Consider the following 17,625-nt stretch of genomic DNA (forward strand, 5'->3'; position numbering starts at 1 on the left):
CCACCCTTCCCTTCCCTTCCCTTCACTACAATACTGTAACCCATCCACCCTTCCTTTCCCTTCACTACAATACTGTAACCCACCCACCCTCCCCTTCCCTTCACTACAATACTGTATCCCATCTACTCTACCCTACCCTAACCTATACTACATTACACTAGTCCAGTCAGGCTTCACATCACCCTTCCTTTCACTACAATACTGTATCCCATCCACCCTACCCTACCCTATACTATACTGCGATACACTAGTCCAGTCAGGCTTCACATCACCCTTCCCTTCACTACAATACTGTAACCCATCCACCTTTCCTTTCCCTTCACTACAATACTGTAACCCATCCACCCTTCCCTTCCCTTCACTACAATACTGTAACCCATCCACCCTTCCTTTCCCTTCACTACAATACTGTAACCCATCCACCCTTCCTTTCCCTTCACTACAATACTGTAACCCACCCACCCTCCCCTTCCCTTCCCTTCACTACAATACTGTAACCCATCCATCCTTCCCTTCCCTTCACTACAATACTGTATCCCATCCACTCTACCCTTCCCTTCACTACAATACTGTATCCCATTCATTCCAGACTTGTATACTTACCATCAGTGATACTGTTCTTGAGAAGAGAGTCAGCTGAATTAGCACGAACCAATGGACCTGAAGGTGGAATCGCATCAGACGCTAAAATTAAGCAAAAACAAATTAAACTTGCAAATATACAGACACAAGAGACTAAAAATACCTTCAATCAGAACATCACCATTCATAGCAAACAAAACATAATACAAGTATCAGTAATTCCAAATTTTACACATAAAAGTGTTGATATGATTACATTATCAGTAACAGTGATATGATGTATTTATTTATTTATTTATTGCGGAAAGCCTATCTTTGAATTAACACACATGCCAGGAATAATGAATATGTAAAACAGTACAGGTATATTGAGAATAATCTAAACTATATTTATGTTTGCACACAATATGTATACAAAGTATACATATATTGTGAAACATTACTTTCCATGAGAAAATAAATTTTCAAAAGAAAAAATCACATTTGTGAAGTTTATTCCTGTATGCCTGTGAATTATAAAATTGTGAAAATTCTAGTCGCAACTTGGTATTTAAATGTAAGTCATCATTTGATGATCGATAAAAACAAACAGTCATGTATTTTGGACCATATCGTTGCATCATGAATTGCACATGCATACCGGTAACCCAACATATTTACTCAAACTCAATTTATATCCCATAATATCCATGTTTGTGAAAAATACAGTACACCCAGATTATAAATTAATAAATATAGTATCCAAAAAATAAAAAGATTTCATAAACAAGCAGCAATGCACATTGCAATTAAAGAACAGAAGATATCATTAGAAAATGAACAATATGCATAGTATCAAAGCAATCGAACTTGCTGTTTTCAACAAAAATTCAAAAATATCACTTTTCACCAAAAATGACAAAAATATTCATCAAAATTAAAGAATAGAAGATATCATTATGAAATGAACAAATCTGAGAGTGGTCCACATGTAGTACCTATATATGTAATATCAAAGCAATTAGACTTGTGGTTTTTAACAAGAAGTTGAAAATATTACTTTTCACCAAAAATGACAAAAATATTCACCAAAATTAGAGAATTGAAGATATCATGAAATGAACAAATGTAAGAGAGGTCTACCCAAGGTACATATACACCAAGTATCAATAAGCATTGAGGCTTGTAGTTTTCAAGAAGAAGTCAAAAAAGTAAAACATTGACACGGACGACAATGAACGCTCCGCTCGACAAAGTCAATTCTTAAACTCATATTAGAAAAATAACAATGAATATGAAGGAACAACAAATAGAAAATATCAGTTACTGTCAATAAAATGAAATCATCTGACAGAACCACTTTCTAGGCATCTACATGGTATCCATGACAGCAATCTGATTAATGGTTTTAAGCATTGTGTGAAACATTACACCTTACATCAGTGATTCAGCAATACAAGTCAATCAATCCAGTTAAATGAAAAATCAAGGCCAGAGAACACAAGAAAAGATTAAAATTACTGGAAGGCAGGTGTTTAAAATTTCATGCAGGAAGCGTGCCCAACATGACATTAATAATCTGTTCAGTTTTACACCATAGCAATAACTTAACAGTTGTTGGCAATCATGTCAGACCTTTTGTTTTACACCTTTATAATCCTATGGTTATTTATGTTTTTAACAACCAATTATAACAGATGAGACAGCACTTGACAGATACAATTATGACATCATTAATCTGAAAAAGATCCTATCGTTTCCAGGCACAGCAAAAGACTAATTCAACCCTTTAGAAGGGTTACCTCTGGAAAAAATTACCTGCATGAAGCCAGACTGATAAATGGAACAAAAAAATACAAATTTTCCTTCCATTTACTCTTGAAACACCACATTAAACTATTGCTACCTTTCACAGAATCAACATGCATACATGGTATATTTCAAAAACTTTGATTTTGGTACAAAGTCCGAGCATAAAAAAAAGGCAAAAAGTGGTTCTGCGATTTTTGAGAAATGCAATTTAAATTGTAGGAGGGCTCTGACAGAAAACAAAAACCTACAAGTAAAAATAACAGAAAATATAAAAAAAAAATCGCACATATATGACAGCTAGGGGAAAACATCAAAAATAGTTTACAACAAAATTATCCTGAAAAAAAGCAACTATAGGTTAAAATTAATTGAAAGGTGAAACAACTACTACTGATATGAGCAAAGATAATAGAAATGTCTTACATGAAGTATAATACACAACACACTGAACTCCTCCTGACAGTCTCTTGATAAAATATAAATGCCGTAATGATAGATAATTGGCACCCATATCCGAAGACAATATCAGAGCAGGTAGAAACGATAAAACTCAGTCAACTATTAGGGCACCAGCTGTTTTAAATCAATGTTGATTACGCAGGGGTATCGTCATCACAGAAATTAGGACCCACGGCTAACTAGGTATTAGGTGGAATACAAGTGGACTGTTCCATTCATGAAGTGAGGGGTGATAAGCTTAAATGTGAATGGGCTATTATTTATTATTAAGCGTGTCAACAGCGCATTGTACAGCGACATCAAATACCTAAATACAATGATTTTCAAGTAAATATGGACAGTAAGTAAATAAACTAATGGTAACTAATGGTAACTAATTAATTCTGGTCATTGGTATCACAGAGAAGAGACAAGTAGATAAAGGATGATGGTTACAGAAAAATAGGTTGCCATATAACAATGAGCTAAATTTCTTATTAACCATCATGGTTCAGGAAAGTGCCCTCTAGTGGGGAAACAGATACCACATTCTGTAAACCAGTTACTGTAGAAATGTTTCATAGTTTTAAAGCATTTACCAAAGACCAAAGTGTCTCCCTGCATTAACCTTTTCACCACCGGTTCCCACTTTTTATCACAATTTCACAAAATAGTTCTGTTTACAGCCTGCATTTTCTTCAGATGATTGGGACAAAAACAGACACATTTTTTGAGTAAAAACTGAAAAGTAACTAAAATTTTGTCTGTTGGCTCCAAAATTAGTGTTCATTTCTAGAAATTTTGAAGAATATCAGAAAAAAGTGCAGAAAAATTGTGGCTGTGTCTGGTGGCGGAAAGGTTAAGTATTCAGATGACAACTTGACTGCTATAATATCTTTTAGAAAATTTTTCTTGCACAAAATTAAAGCGATTTATTTATTTTTCTGAGAAGGTCACATGATATACTTACAATTAGCTTGTGACGAATCATCTGATGCTGTCTCATCAGTCTCCGGTGGATGTTTACGATGTTTGGCGTACCAATCCGTCTAGAAGAAAAATCAAATAAATGATTTATTTTTGTTGCATTTGTATTTGACGTCAGTGACAATCTCTACACATTCCATTACCTCAGATTTGACAATAAAATAACACCAACAATGAGCACATTTTCATACCTGTTTTGCATCTATTGTTGCAGAACCTTTATGTTTTTCAGAAATACTCTGCCGTCCAAACCCTTCTCTTTGGAAGAAAGCTGCTCCATCATCTTCAGAACTCCTACAAACAAACAATTAGTACTAAATATAACCAGTCATTGTAACCATGGTGATGTCATTGTTATCATCTATATATCACTAAATGTACAAAACCATCAAATTAATAAGACTCAATGATGTTTCCATTAAAATGAATGTTTTTGTCTTTCACTGAACCAATTTTAGATTAAAATTTCATCTACAAGCAATAAATTATATTAATTTTATGCAAAGTATACATCATTGTTTTATTTGCTTTGAAAAGAAAACTAGACAAAGAAATTCATACTGAAAGACAATAGCTCACTCCTGAATAAGCTGCCAATCATCAGAAACAAAGATATCCCTGACATGATGTGCACATGTCAGGCTTCAGGTTGCATAGGAACATATTCAATAAACCATTCACACCTACACGCTCCAAGCAGCAATGACATGATCCAAAAGCTTGGTGACCTTGATAATACTGATATGCATATTAATGAGGTTATTTATGATTTTAAATTCTACCCCAAAGTGATTAGATTTGCGTGTACAAAATTTTGTACAAGTGAACAAGCTTGAAATCAGCTAATTAGTATGCAAAATAGGCAATTTATATGCACAGATTGCATGCAAAAATTAATCGGATCTGCATATTATTCCAGAGCAACTATGTACCAATTGTAATCTATTGGGTGGTTAAGAAACAGATGAAAAGTTTAATAATATTCAAATTATATAATTAATATGCACAGATTGCAACAAAAAATGATCAGGTACAAATGTATGTGCATTATCTCAGAGCACTGTATACCAAGTTTCATTGAAATCTATTTAATTGTACATGAGAAACAAGTGAAAATGCTAATGATACAATTAGGCAATTAATATTCACAAGTGATTCTTGAGATATCATCGGAACAGACAGGCTGATACACTAACTGCAAAGACTCTCATTGTGTCCTTCACACACAAGTAAAAAATGAACATATTAATTTTATATGAGTACTTTCCATGACTATTACATTATTTATTTTCTTAATTTGGTTGTGATTGAGTTTCCAATAACTTAGGGTGTCCCCAAACCCCTGTGTGACAAGCTCTTAATAGTCTCAGATGTACACCACACCACACTAAATTTGTTCAAAGACTAAAACATTTCCATCAATGCAAGAGCATGCACTTACTTTTGGTCTCCATTTTCTTTTAACCACTGCGAAGAAGAAGGTGCATTAATTGACGTCTCAGCTGCAACACCGTCCTATTCGTACACAAACATATTAGTGTCAATATTACAGCATTTTGACTAAACATGTCATAATCACCCTCAATGACATGAAAACAAAAATCAAATTTAACAATTAGAAAATACCATATATGTACTACCAACAAATTAATTATTCACTGGATTTTAATTTTAAAGTTTTCACTCGTAAGTGAAATCCAATAAATTAATACAATAGAACTCATTGTTTCAATAAACAAGCAGCCTATCGGCTGAGTTAGCTCCGCTGTTAGCAATGCACATTTCAATTAAAGAACTGAAGACATCATTAGAAAATGAACAATATGTATAGTATCAAAGCAATCAGACTTACAGTTTTTAACAAGAAGTCGAAAATATCACTTTCTATCAAAAATGACCAAAATATTTACCAAAATTAGAGAATTGAAGATATCATCACGAAATGAACAAATCTGAGAAAGGTCTACATGTAGTATCTATATGTGTAATATCAAAGCAATTGAACTTTTGGTTTTTAACAAGAAGTCAAAAATATCACTTTTTACCAAATATTACAAAAATATTCACCAAAATTAAAGAATCGAAGATATCATCACGAAATGAACAAATCTGAGAAAGGTCTACATGTAGTATCTAAATATGTAATATCAAAGCAATTGAACTATTGGTTTTTAACAAGAAGTCGAAAATATCACTTTTTACCAAAAATTACAAAAATATTCACCAAAATTAGAGAATTGAAGACATCATCACAAAATGAACAAATCTGAGAGAGGTCCACATGTAGTACCTATATATGTAATATCAAAGCAATCGGACTTGTGGTTTTTAACAAGAAGTCGAAAATATCACTTTTTACCAAAAATTACAAAAATATTCACCAAAATTAGAGAATTGAAGATATCATCACGAAATGAACAAATCTGAGAGAGGTCCACATGTAGTACCTATATATGTAGTATCAAAGCAATTTGACTATTGGTTTTTAACAAGAAGTCGAAAATATCACTTTTTACCAAAAATTACAAAAATATTCCCGAAAATTAGAGAATTGAAGACATCATCACAAAATGAACAAATCTGAGAGAGGTCCACATGTAGTACCTATATATGTAATATCAAAGCAATTGCACTTGCATTTTTTAACAAGAAGTCGAAAATATCACTTTTTACCAAAAAGTAATAAAAATATTCACAAAAATTAGAGAATTAAAGATATCATTACAAAATGAACAAATCTGAGATAGGTCCACATGTAGTACCTATATATGTAATATCAAAGCAATTGCACTTGCATTTTTTAACAAGAAGTCGAAAATATCACTTTTTACCAAAAATAATAAAAATATTCACCAAAATTAGAGAATTAAAGATATCATTACAAAATGAACAAATCTGAGAGAGGTCCACCTGTAGTACCTATATATGTAATATCAAAGCAATTGCACTTGCATTTTTTTACAAGAAGTCGAAAATATCACTTTTTACCAAAAATGACAAAAATATTCACCAAAATTAGAGAATTGAAGATATCAACATGAAATGAATAAACCTAAGAGAGGTCTACCCAAGGTACATATACACCAAGTATCAAAGCATTCAGGCTTGTAGTTTTCAAGAAGAAGTCGAAAAAATAAAACATTGACACGGACGACGACGAAGGACGACGACGGACAATCACTCATATGATAAACTCCGCTCGACAAAGTTGACAGCGGAGCTAAAAAATCAGTGAAATTGCACAAAATATTAAATTAGTGACACTAAATACTTTGAAAATTAATGCTTTTACAGTATTCACAGAATATTAAATTAGTGACACTAAATACTGTGAAAATTAATGCTTTTACAGTATTCACAGAATATTAAATTAGTGACACTAAATACTGTGAAAATTAATGCTTTTACAGTATTCACAGAATATTAAATTAGTGACACTAAATACTGTGAAAATTAATGCTTTTACAGTATTCACAGAATTAAATTAGTGACACTAATACTGTGAAAATTAATGCTTTTACAGTATTCACAGAATATTAAATTAGTGACACTAAATACTGTGAAAATTAATGCTTTTATAGTATTCACATAATATTAAATTAGTGACACTAAATACTGTGAAAATTAATGCTTTTACAGTATTCACAGAATATTAAATTAGTGACACTAAATACTGTGAAAATTAATGCTTTTACAGTATTCACAGAATTAAATTAGTGACACTAAATACTGTGAAAATTAATGCTTTTACAGTATTCACAGAATATTAAATTAGTGACACTAAATACTGTGAAAATTAATGCTTTTACAGTATTCACAGAATTAAAAGAATGCAATGTCACTAGAAATCAAAACAACACAATGCTAATGTAAACAATATTTGAAACTAAAGTCAACTAAAGAGGGCGCCATTCAAGTAACTGGTGACTGTAAATATTCAACATATACGAACGAGCTAAAAGGGTATAGTAACAGATAGGAAATATACCCTGGTTAACGCAGTTTTTAAAATGTGATTATTTTTCAAGTCAAACATTTTTTCGTAATTCTTTGACCTATAAAAGGCATTGATGAGTACACATTCCTTACACACTAAACCTAAACTACAACTCTCTCTTTAACCAGACAGACACGACATGTCCGAGTACAAAATACATTTTCTGGTTACACAAAATTTGAACATAAATTAAAACTTTGGCACTTTCAGATCAACAATAATAATTACAACACTGAATGCGTTTAATCTTTTGAGAGCCATATATATATACATGTATATATATATATATTCAGTCCAAATATTTTCACATTTCACATTTTGGACCATACAGACAGATTAAGATATTGCTTTTAGTTTTTGATCAAAATGTCATGTCTAGGCTATACAAAATCACTTTGTAGATGGTGTCAAAAGATGACTGTGGTGCTCAAAGAGTCAAATAATTAATTTGTTTTTCACAAAAATGTATATATTCACCATAATAATGACACAACGCAGCTGATTGACATTCCTTATAAGAAAATTTATGTATATTTATCATATGTGACAGTCAAGTTTAGTGATAATTACCTGTTCTGTATCCGTATCTTCAATGATGACAGTTTCTGTATTTCCCATTGGCAGAGTTGGAGCTACAATCCCAGTACTGGAATGTGTTGTAATTGTACCAGCACTTCCTACCTTAGACCCATCCACAGTTTCCAAGTCTGTTGTAAATTTGGGTGGGTTGCTGGCAGGTCCCATGGCAAGGTTATATGAATTGTTCCTAGCCAAGTTTTTTCCTTCCAAGTTTTTTAACCTCCGTAATGAAGGATGTTGTAACGACTCTGGCACCTGATCGTATTCAAATTCAAGTTCTTTCGGTGGATTGTACAATACTGTATTGTCCGAGTTTTCACTAGTTTCCGATGCTGATGCTGATGCTGCTGAAATGTGCGATGATGGCGTGTGTCGATTAAGACTATCTTCTGATCGGCTAACTGAGAGTCCAATATCAATTGCTTGGTCATTTGATCCATGCAGTGAATCCTGGGAATGCATTTTAAATCCAATTGTACTTGGACTAAGAGGACTTGTTGGTAATGATGCATCGGATCGTCGGGCTATTAATAGTTTTATTGTTGACCTTGGTGATTTTTCACTTGACATTGATTTGCGGAGCATTTCCATAGCATCACTGTTTGCAAGACCAAGCAAACTTTCATCGTTGATGTACAATAACTGATCATTGGGACGTAACCTTCCATCCTGTCAACCAGAAACATAATTAGTAATATATAAAAATACACTAAAGGAATGGCAAATGAAATCATCAACTGCATCTCAAAATATGCATCCATATATTTTGTTTCCAAGATGTTTTAAACAATTACCGTATTTGCACGTGAATGACAAAGATTCAAATGATTGAGTATACAATTATTGGTGTATAAACATTTCTATTAGATATGTGCGTCTAATGCAACAAATACTACATATGCATTCAGATTTAAGTCAACAAAAAATAATCAATTAATTTTTTTGTAAAAAAATAACTAAAAGTACCAAAAAACATATACAGACATACAAGATATTATGACAAACTTAATTTACCTTTGAAGCTGCTCCTCCATGAATAACCGATTTGATAAAGATTCCAAGATCCTTGGATCCTGGCACTTTTTCACCCTCTTTTCCATTGCCTGTTGTTTTGCCTTTCACACTCAAACCCAATCCAGCAGATCCAGTCTCATTCAATGGAATGTCAAAGGTCAAGATTTCCTTTGTTTTAGTTGGTGTTATTTCCTCTTGGTGTTCAATTGGCTAGATAATAAGAAGAATCATCACATAACAATTATGTTACAGTTAATGTTAAAGTTAGGTTAGGTTAAGTTAAGTTAGTCATTTTAAGTTCAAATTAGTTAGATTAGTTCAACTGATAGGAATAAATTAAATCCATTAATTGTTATTAAATTAGTAACAGTCATGATAGTGAGGAAAAGTTAAATCAGTTTGTGTCATGAGTATTTAAATATCAATGCTTGTTTAAAAACTATAACATAAGTCAATAGGCAGGTTAACATTTCTTTGCATAGAATAATCTAAGTGCAATAAAAATGATTTTCTTTTTTATTTGTGTTTTTGAATTGTCTACATGTTAGATTATACATCAACATTTATTGTGAGCTGTGGGGCAATTGCATAGCGCCCTCTAGTGTCTATGTGAAGCATTATCAGAATGGAAGTAGATTTTATCACCAGTGTTCTAGTGTCTATGAATTTATAGAACAGATTCATTATTCAATATGTCCTTATTTGGTACATAAAAGTCCTTATTTGGTATGTCAGAATCTTTATTTGGTATGTCAATGTCCTTATTTGGTATATCCTTAATAATTTTATGATCTTGAAATTATGAAAACCTTTGTACAATGTGTACCACTAGATTCAAACAATAAGTTTTTGTCACAAGCATCTACAATTGTCACAAGCATCTACAATTGTCACATTTTCTGTTTTTTCTCTGCTGAGTAATTTCTTAATTTCAATTTGATCTAAATTATACACAACAAATGTATTACCAACATTCAGGACAAATAATTCACTAAATTTCATATTATGATTATTTATTTTAAGTAGGAACAGATTTTCAGAGTTATATCTGAAAATGCATTTAATAATAACATTGCACCACTATCTGTAACAGTTTTTGAGATTTGACAGTTATGCTTATTGATGAGGTCATATGACCATATATGGTCATCTGATATGTTAGTTAGTTAGTTACATTCCTAATCACAAAGCATCTCAATGTGGGCTATTTATATTTGAAGAGTGTGTGTAACTGAAATACATCCAGTAAGAAACATATTTCTGAATTGGGTTGTCAGCATTGATTGCAACCTTTTCAGTGAAAAACGCTATACATGTACATTCACTTGTGGCATGACAAATGTGTTTTGAAATGATGTATATTACTGAATGCACCTAGAAATAAATAAATAAGACAATAGACAGGTGAGTACATTTAAAGGTCAAGGAAGTCATTCCATGCAAGTAGCCAATCCCAGAAAACATGCAAATTAACACCTGGTATCCACCTAATCACTAACCATCAGAAACGTGAAGAATCCACCAATGGAGGCAGGATATTGTAAAAGTGAGATGTTTGATTAGGAAGTCCAAAGGTATATATATAAATATAGTGAGATAATTATCCAAGAGAAACAAGAAAAAAAGTAATACTTTGGGGAGAATTAAGAGGGATACACGATACACAAGAAGACAAATATTAGGTGGAAACATCATTAACCTGTGGTACTTCTGGGACATCTCTTACCAATTGCCGTGGTAACTTATTCCCAACTGCTTCTTGGCGTGATATGACAAGTACAACATCACTTCCTAGTTTTGTACTGCGTAGTATTGACACAGCGTCTGCCTGTGATTTACCTGTCATTTCGTTCCCATTCACCTGTCCGACAAAACACATTTATTTTACTACATTTGGTCTAATGAGTTATTATTATAAGACTAACTTGAAATACTGAATATAAATAGAATAAGATGTTTGAAATATGGGTCTTAATAGTTTTAAACTCTGACCTCAAGAAGTCTATCTCCAGATTTAAGTCTTCCATCATTAATAGCGGCTCCTTTTGGCAGTATGTTTTTTATATAAATTGGGTTTTTTCCTCCGGTTGGGTTATCTCGTGTCGTAATGCTGAAGCCAAGACCTTGTGGACCTATAAGACATCAGATATACACTAAAATTGGTGACTAATTTGTTTTACTTGTTCACACACTCACTCACTCCTTCACTCAATATCTATTCAACTAATTTTTTTTTATTATATTATTTATTATTGCTATTTACTGTTATTGATTCAACCTATAAGATAGTATTTACACCTTGCCATGTATTTCACTCACTCACTCACTCACTCACTCACTCACTCGCTCGCTCGCTCGCTCGCTCGCTCACTCACTCACTCACTCACTCACTCATTCACTCACTCACTCACTCATATTGTTCACTCACTCACCCACTCACTCACTCACTCACATTGTTCACTCACTCACTCACTCACATTGTTCACTCACTCACCCACTCATTCACTCACATTGTTCACTAACACTCACTCATTCAGTATAACAATATGCGTTACCTTTAGTAAGTTGAATGTGTAGCTTTTTACCAATTTTCCGCACATTAGTCCTGTCTTTGATCGGTGTGCTTAATACTGTATTTGGTGACCTAAGAGGAACAGCTGGAGGTGCTTTTTTACTGGATGGTGTCCCAGCATCCTTTGCAACATCTGGAAGCTCAAGATGCGGGTATTTTGGCGTTGGTTTTTCTGACATTACATCAACATTCCAATTGTGGTGTACATTATCTTCTTCCGATATCTGGCGTGAGGGGTGTTTGTCTCTCTCTATGCGAAGTCTTACATACGGAAAAGTCGTCATGGCTTTCCGGAAAATGTCTTGTGCTCTAACATGAAGGGCAATTAAGAAACAATACTCATCAAGGGAAGTGAAGATTTGTAACTTAAACAGCACTAACTATTCTATAATTTGCATAATGATGTAAAAGGTTCTTCTTGATATGTCTGTAGATTTCAAGCCGTATAAACAATATGTCATCATCGGGAAAACCGCTATTATACTTCATATTGTACTGAATATTGATCACATGACCATGGTGCATATCATTCACAACAGTATGCAGAGAAAACCAAATTGTGTGACAGTATTATTTTTATCAGACAGGAAAACAACACAATTACTCGGGTGGTGCAATGACAGCAATTTATAGCAACGATTATTGGAAATTTATTGCTAGGAAAAAAAAAAATATTGCTAAGAAGGGTATATATCTGCAGATTTTGAAAACCATTCACCTCACCAGAATGGTTTGATTTAATTCATAAGCATAGTTGAATAAAATAAAGATCCATGAATTTAACTCGCCTACGACATCACTCATAGAAATTCAACATCAGCTCCTGCACAAATTGTAGCAAATTGATTATTCAGTTGAGCATTCATAGAATTGGAGTGAAAGCTGACTATACTTGGGAGGGGAGGGGGTATCTGAATTGTGGTTCACGAGGGCATTCTCAGTATTTAAATAGGCCAGCAGAAAATAATATAAACCAAATAATCTTTATTTGAAATTCTTCATCTTTACAATTAATCAGTTGTGAAAGCTTAGAATATAATTACCTTTCAAACGTAACATCTGATAATGTTAAATTATTAATTTCTATAATTCGATCGTTAACCAATATTCTCCCATCAGTCGATGCTTTACTACCCTCCTCTACCCCACGTACTAACATCCCAAGTTCCCTAAAATAAAAATCATGAATTGAAATGTTATATGTACTTCTTGAACAGTATTCACCAGAGTAGTGTAGTTGTAGTGTTCAGATAGTGTTCAATTGTAATTTTCAGTGTTTGTTTGTTACCTTATAAATTAACAATAGTTGTCACAAAGTGTTTAATTATAGGTGTTTACAATGTTTAATTGTGGTGTTTACATTGATCAATTGCAATGTTTACAGTGTTCAATTGTAATGTTTACAGAGTTCAATTGCAGTGTTTACATGTTCAATTGTAGTGTTTACAGTGTTCCATTGTAGTGTTCACAGTGTTAAATTGTTGTGTTTAGTGTTCATGTGTAGTGTTTACAATGTGTAATTGTGGTGTTTACATTGATCAATTGCAATGTTTACAGAGTTCAATTGCAGTGTTTACAGTGTTCAATTGTAGTGTTTACAGAGTTCCGTTGTAGTGTTTACAGTGTTAAATTGTAGTGTTTAGTGTTCATGTGTAATGTTTACAATGTTTAATTGTGGTGTTTACATTGATCGATTGCAATGTTTACAGAGTTCAATTGCAGTGTTTACATGTTCAATTGTAGTGTTTACATGTTCAATTGTAATGTTTACATTGACAATTGTAGTGTTTACAGTGTTCAATTGTAGTGTTTACATGTTCAATTGTAATGTTTACAATGACAATTGTAGTGTTTATATAGTATTTAATTGCAATGTCTAGGTAATGTTCAATTGTTGTGTTTACATAGTAATGTTCAATTGTAGTGTTTACATAATCTTCAATAGCAGTGCGTCCTAGCTTGAGTGCATGTAAGGGAGAGTCGCCTGGTGGACACAGATTACATAGTCTTACCCATCTGAAAATTACTTGTAATTAACTACAGAATGAACTGCAAATCACAATCACTTACCTCCCATCTTTTGCATCAGTATATGGTACTACATGTAGACCTACTGGTGACCCATCATTACGAAGTTCAATAACAAATGAGTCAATATCTGAGTCTTGTGACGACCCATCAGCAGGACTCTTCTCGCCGACAGGAAGATCCCCACCCACTGGATCATGACGGTCAGTGTCCTACAAAAGAATAGTCATAGATATAACTCAATAATATTTTAATATCAGCAGAGACAAACTCTTGAATATTACAATTTCCTTATTAATCTCAGGGTCCTTTATAGAAAAATATAACATGACTTGTTAAAAACAATATATACAGCAATATATCTAAGCAAAATATTGACAGAAAAATACACAAGCCTAGATTGTCAACTTTTGGCAGCAAACATGATTAATACTACATATACTGAAAACAACATATCTGGTTACTGTGTTATTTAAGTAATGGATTTTGTCAAGTACATTACTAATATATGGTTCTCACGATCAGCCGCGCAAATGCAAACGTCTTCAAATGTTACACTAATATTTAATTTTAGCCAATTTTTGTATGTATTCCTTATATATGTCTAATAGTCGGACCAAAATTATTAATCAGAGTTATAAAAATGATTATGTTAAAGTGCTTATTATCCATAATTTCTGGTTTTATCAGTATTCAAGTGTATCCAGTCATACAATTGTGTAGTTTCCTATTTCCTGATTCAGAGTCAGACAAACAAAAACAGCAACGATGACGACAACAACAGACATTTACACATTTACACTTCATTATCATTATGAGTAAGACACAGAATCATGCCCCTGTTATTAAACCCTTTGAGCACATTTGTTTACAGTTCCTGTAATTTTCCTAATTTTAGACAAAACAGACAAAATGTGACATTGCTTCTAGTTTCTGATGAAAAAAGTTGAAATTTGATGGTGCCTGAAGTTGACTATGTTACTCAGGTACATGTACAGCAAGATCCACATTTAATAACATGTTCTATTTATTATTATAGATCTACCCTGTCACAAACACACTGAAGGAATACTTGGGGTACATTAAACCAACAATAACGTGCTGTAATTTCTGAAATCAACTGAAGAGCTATATGCTATGAAAGTTGAGACATAGTCACTTCAAGTTACTGATGCAGAACTAAAAGATGTGCCACTAGAGTCGTATCTTTTCTGCTCAATGAATATGGATGAGATGTGTAACAATAATATACCGGTAGGTGAGCATGTATTTGATTGGTTAAGCCAGTATGTTACATCATTAACGACAAGACTAATGAAAATCCATTTGTCTGGCGGTTGTATCACCTTCACCCAGTTGTAAACAGACTTCTTATTGAGGTCGTTTTTCTGACTCCAGTTACAAGTAAATTTACATAAATATTTGTTATTCATATGCTTTATTTGTTATGCAAGCTCATCTAAATAAGTAATACCTCTATTTAAATCATCAAAATAAGTAATGCCCCTATTTGAATTATTCAGAATACATTTTTTTCTATTTTAATCAATTTTTAGATTTTGATTATACGGTAAAAAGCAAAGAAATATTCAATTATTTGTAATCACAAATTGTTAACAAAAAATGGTAAATTTGTCTTGTTTTAAAAATAAAAATTTTAATGTGTGTGAAAGGTGTTTTATTCTCATTGCTGTAAATTTTCATGATTTAATAATCTTAGGACAATCAAGATAAGATGATAAAATTCAACTAATAAATTATTTGACAAATTTTCTTAGTTCATTGCCTTTTAAGCCGATTACAGAATTTTTTAGCTCTTCTTTAAAATTATCAGTGATTTCACAGAATTTTTTTTTAAAAGAAGCAATTAAGCGATTAGTACTTATTAAAAGATAAAATGATTATTGAAAGTTTTAACAGCTTTCATGATGCTAACAGATAAAACGTACTTTACCTACTCACGCAATAAACTGCAAGTCTTTCTATGGTGCTAACTCTGTCGTAATCTATTATTTGTTTTCTACTCATAAAATATCGCAAGTGACGGAAATGTTTTCTTTCTGACAACAAATAATGCACATTGTATGCCACCCAACGTTTTTGTAATCACTGATTTTCACGCTGAAAATTCAATCAGTCAAGATTTCAAGGTAATTTTTAATTCTAAAAACCTGACCTTTTTTTTTTAAATTAATTATTCAAATGTGGCTTGAATTATGGATTTTTATGGTATGCCAGCAAATAATGTACATTTCAAGAAATAGTGGACCCAATCCCTTTCACAATCAGGAATAGGTAGTGACTCACATTTGTGGCTTTCCATTTTAACTCCTTTTTTCTCTGGCAAACAATAATGCTCTTTGCGAACAATTTGTATTTATATCAATAGATATGCGATTAAAATTGGTGACGTAAAAACAATATTTTACAAATTTTAATGTGCTGAATGATTTGCACAATGGGTGTTTACTTTGTGTTTGTGTGTGTGTGTGTGTGAATGTGTTTGATGCTGCATGAGTAAACTTAAATTTTTGATAGTTTAACGTGAACATCTTGAGACCAAAAACAAATTTTTTAAACTGGGTAGACACATTTCTTTGCATTAGGTACATTTCAACAGGATGTTAAAAATTCAAAAGAATCAGCTCATCCACTATGTTTAGTTAGTCGAAGCAATTGCAAATGAAAATAGAGAAAACATCAGTTTTATAATGTTTCACGCATAACAGGGTTTGGGATACAAGACGAGGACATCTCGCTCTCTTGGTTGTTTTGAGTTAAAGGCAAAGACACTGTGATAGCTAACTTTGCTGGACTGTAAAACACGCATCAAATACATTGCTTCACAGAACACGTTAATTACATTAAAAACTGATGCTATCCAATAGGCAGTTGTCAAGTGCTGTACAAAATCTTCTATTTGTAATTGCATTGGTGCATGAACTGCATAAAGGGATATTGTGATAAAAATAATAAGCATCACATCGGCCGGGCGATTTAACGTCAAATGGAATGGGGCAACATGGCCAGTAATGATTCATCTTTTTTTATAACATGTTTGCTACTAGTGTGCAAACATGTTCGACAACTGTGATGATTGCCCAACACAACGCCAACATATTAATAATTTCCTTTGACCTTGGTCAACTTGAATCTGGTTGTCTGGCAAAAGAGGCAAACACTAATCAAAACATAGACAGGTTAAGAACGAGAAATTTCAGGAGCATGAGCAAGTCAGTCGCTGTAACTTCCAATGTTATCACATACTAATTATTCATAGAATACATTTTCAAATTTTTAAAATTTCAAGTCGTCTTAGTAATATTTTTTCACACGAATCTTTCACTATGATGGTATTTTTATCAAATGCGAATTGCTGATAATATAAGCCCTTGTCAGACATTCTGAGTTTTAAGAGCTGCCGGAAGTGCAACTGTAGATCACACTTAAAATCTTGTGTGGTGGTTTACGCATGTGCCAAACCAAACCCAGCATCTCAAATCCAGATTGTCTTAATCTGTTCTAATTAACAAACCGCTAAGTTGAATCACAAACAGTACAGCTACTGGTAAGTTGATAGATCATGAGAAATATTCATGTGTTTTTTACTCACATTTATTTACTATTTATTTATTAT

At 32.7% G+C, this 17,625-nt stretch overlaps 1 protein-coding gene across 6 annotated transcripts in view; it reads right to left on the reverse strand.

The window, feature by feature from the left end:
* Positions 1–17,625, reverse strand: part of LOC100371218 (partitioning defective 3 homolog) — an 87,157-nt gene that overhangs the window by 17,692 nt on the left and 51,840 nt on the right. For 4 of the 6 annotated variants that reach the window (XM_085501481.1, XM_085501484.1, XM_085501482.1 and 1 more), the window contains exons 6-16: positions 14,031–14,200; positions 13,004–13,129; positions 11,944–12,269; positions 11,381–11,520; positions 11,088–11,249; positions 9,389–9,598; positions 8,366–9,043; positions 5,240–5,313; positions 3,990–4,092; positions 3,782–3,860; positions 604–684 (exon numbers count right to left, since the gene is read on the reverse strand). In XM_085501481.1, the coding sequence (XP_085357607.1) occupies positions 604–684; positions 3,782–3,860; positions 3,990–4,092; positions 5,240–5,313; positions 8,366–9,043; positions 9,389–9,598; positions 11,088–11,249; positions 11,381–11,520; positions 11,944–12,269; positions 13,004–13,129; positions 14,031–14,200 (2,149 nt within the window). The remainder of the gene's footprint in view (positions 1–603; positions 685–3,781; positions 3,861–3,989; positions 4,093–5,239; positions 5,314–8,365; positions 9,044–9,388; positions 9,599–11,087; positions 11,250–11,380; positions 11,521–11,943; positions 12,270–13,003; positions 13,130–14,030; positions 14,201–17,625) is intronic. The other 2 variants (XM_085501485.1, XM_085501483.1) reach the window with 1 other exon arrangement.

Source organism: Saccoglossus kowalevskii, chromosome 7, assembly GCF_978046115.1.
Source record: "Saccoglossus kowalevskii chromosome 7, keSacKowa6.1, whole genome shotgun sequence".
In the NCBI taxonomy this organism is placed as follows: domain Eukaryota; kingdom Metazoa; phylum Hemichordata; class Enteropneusta; family Harrimaniidae; genus Saccoglossus; species Saccoglossus kowalevskii.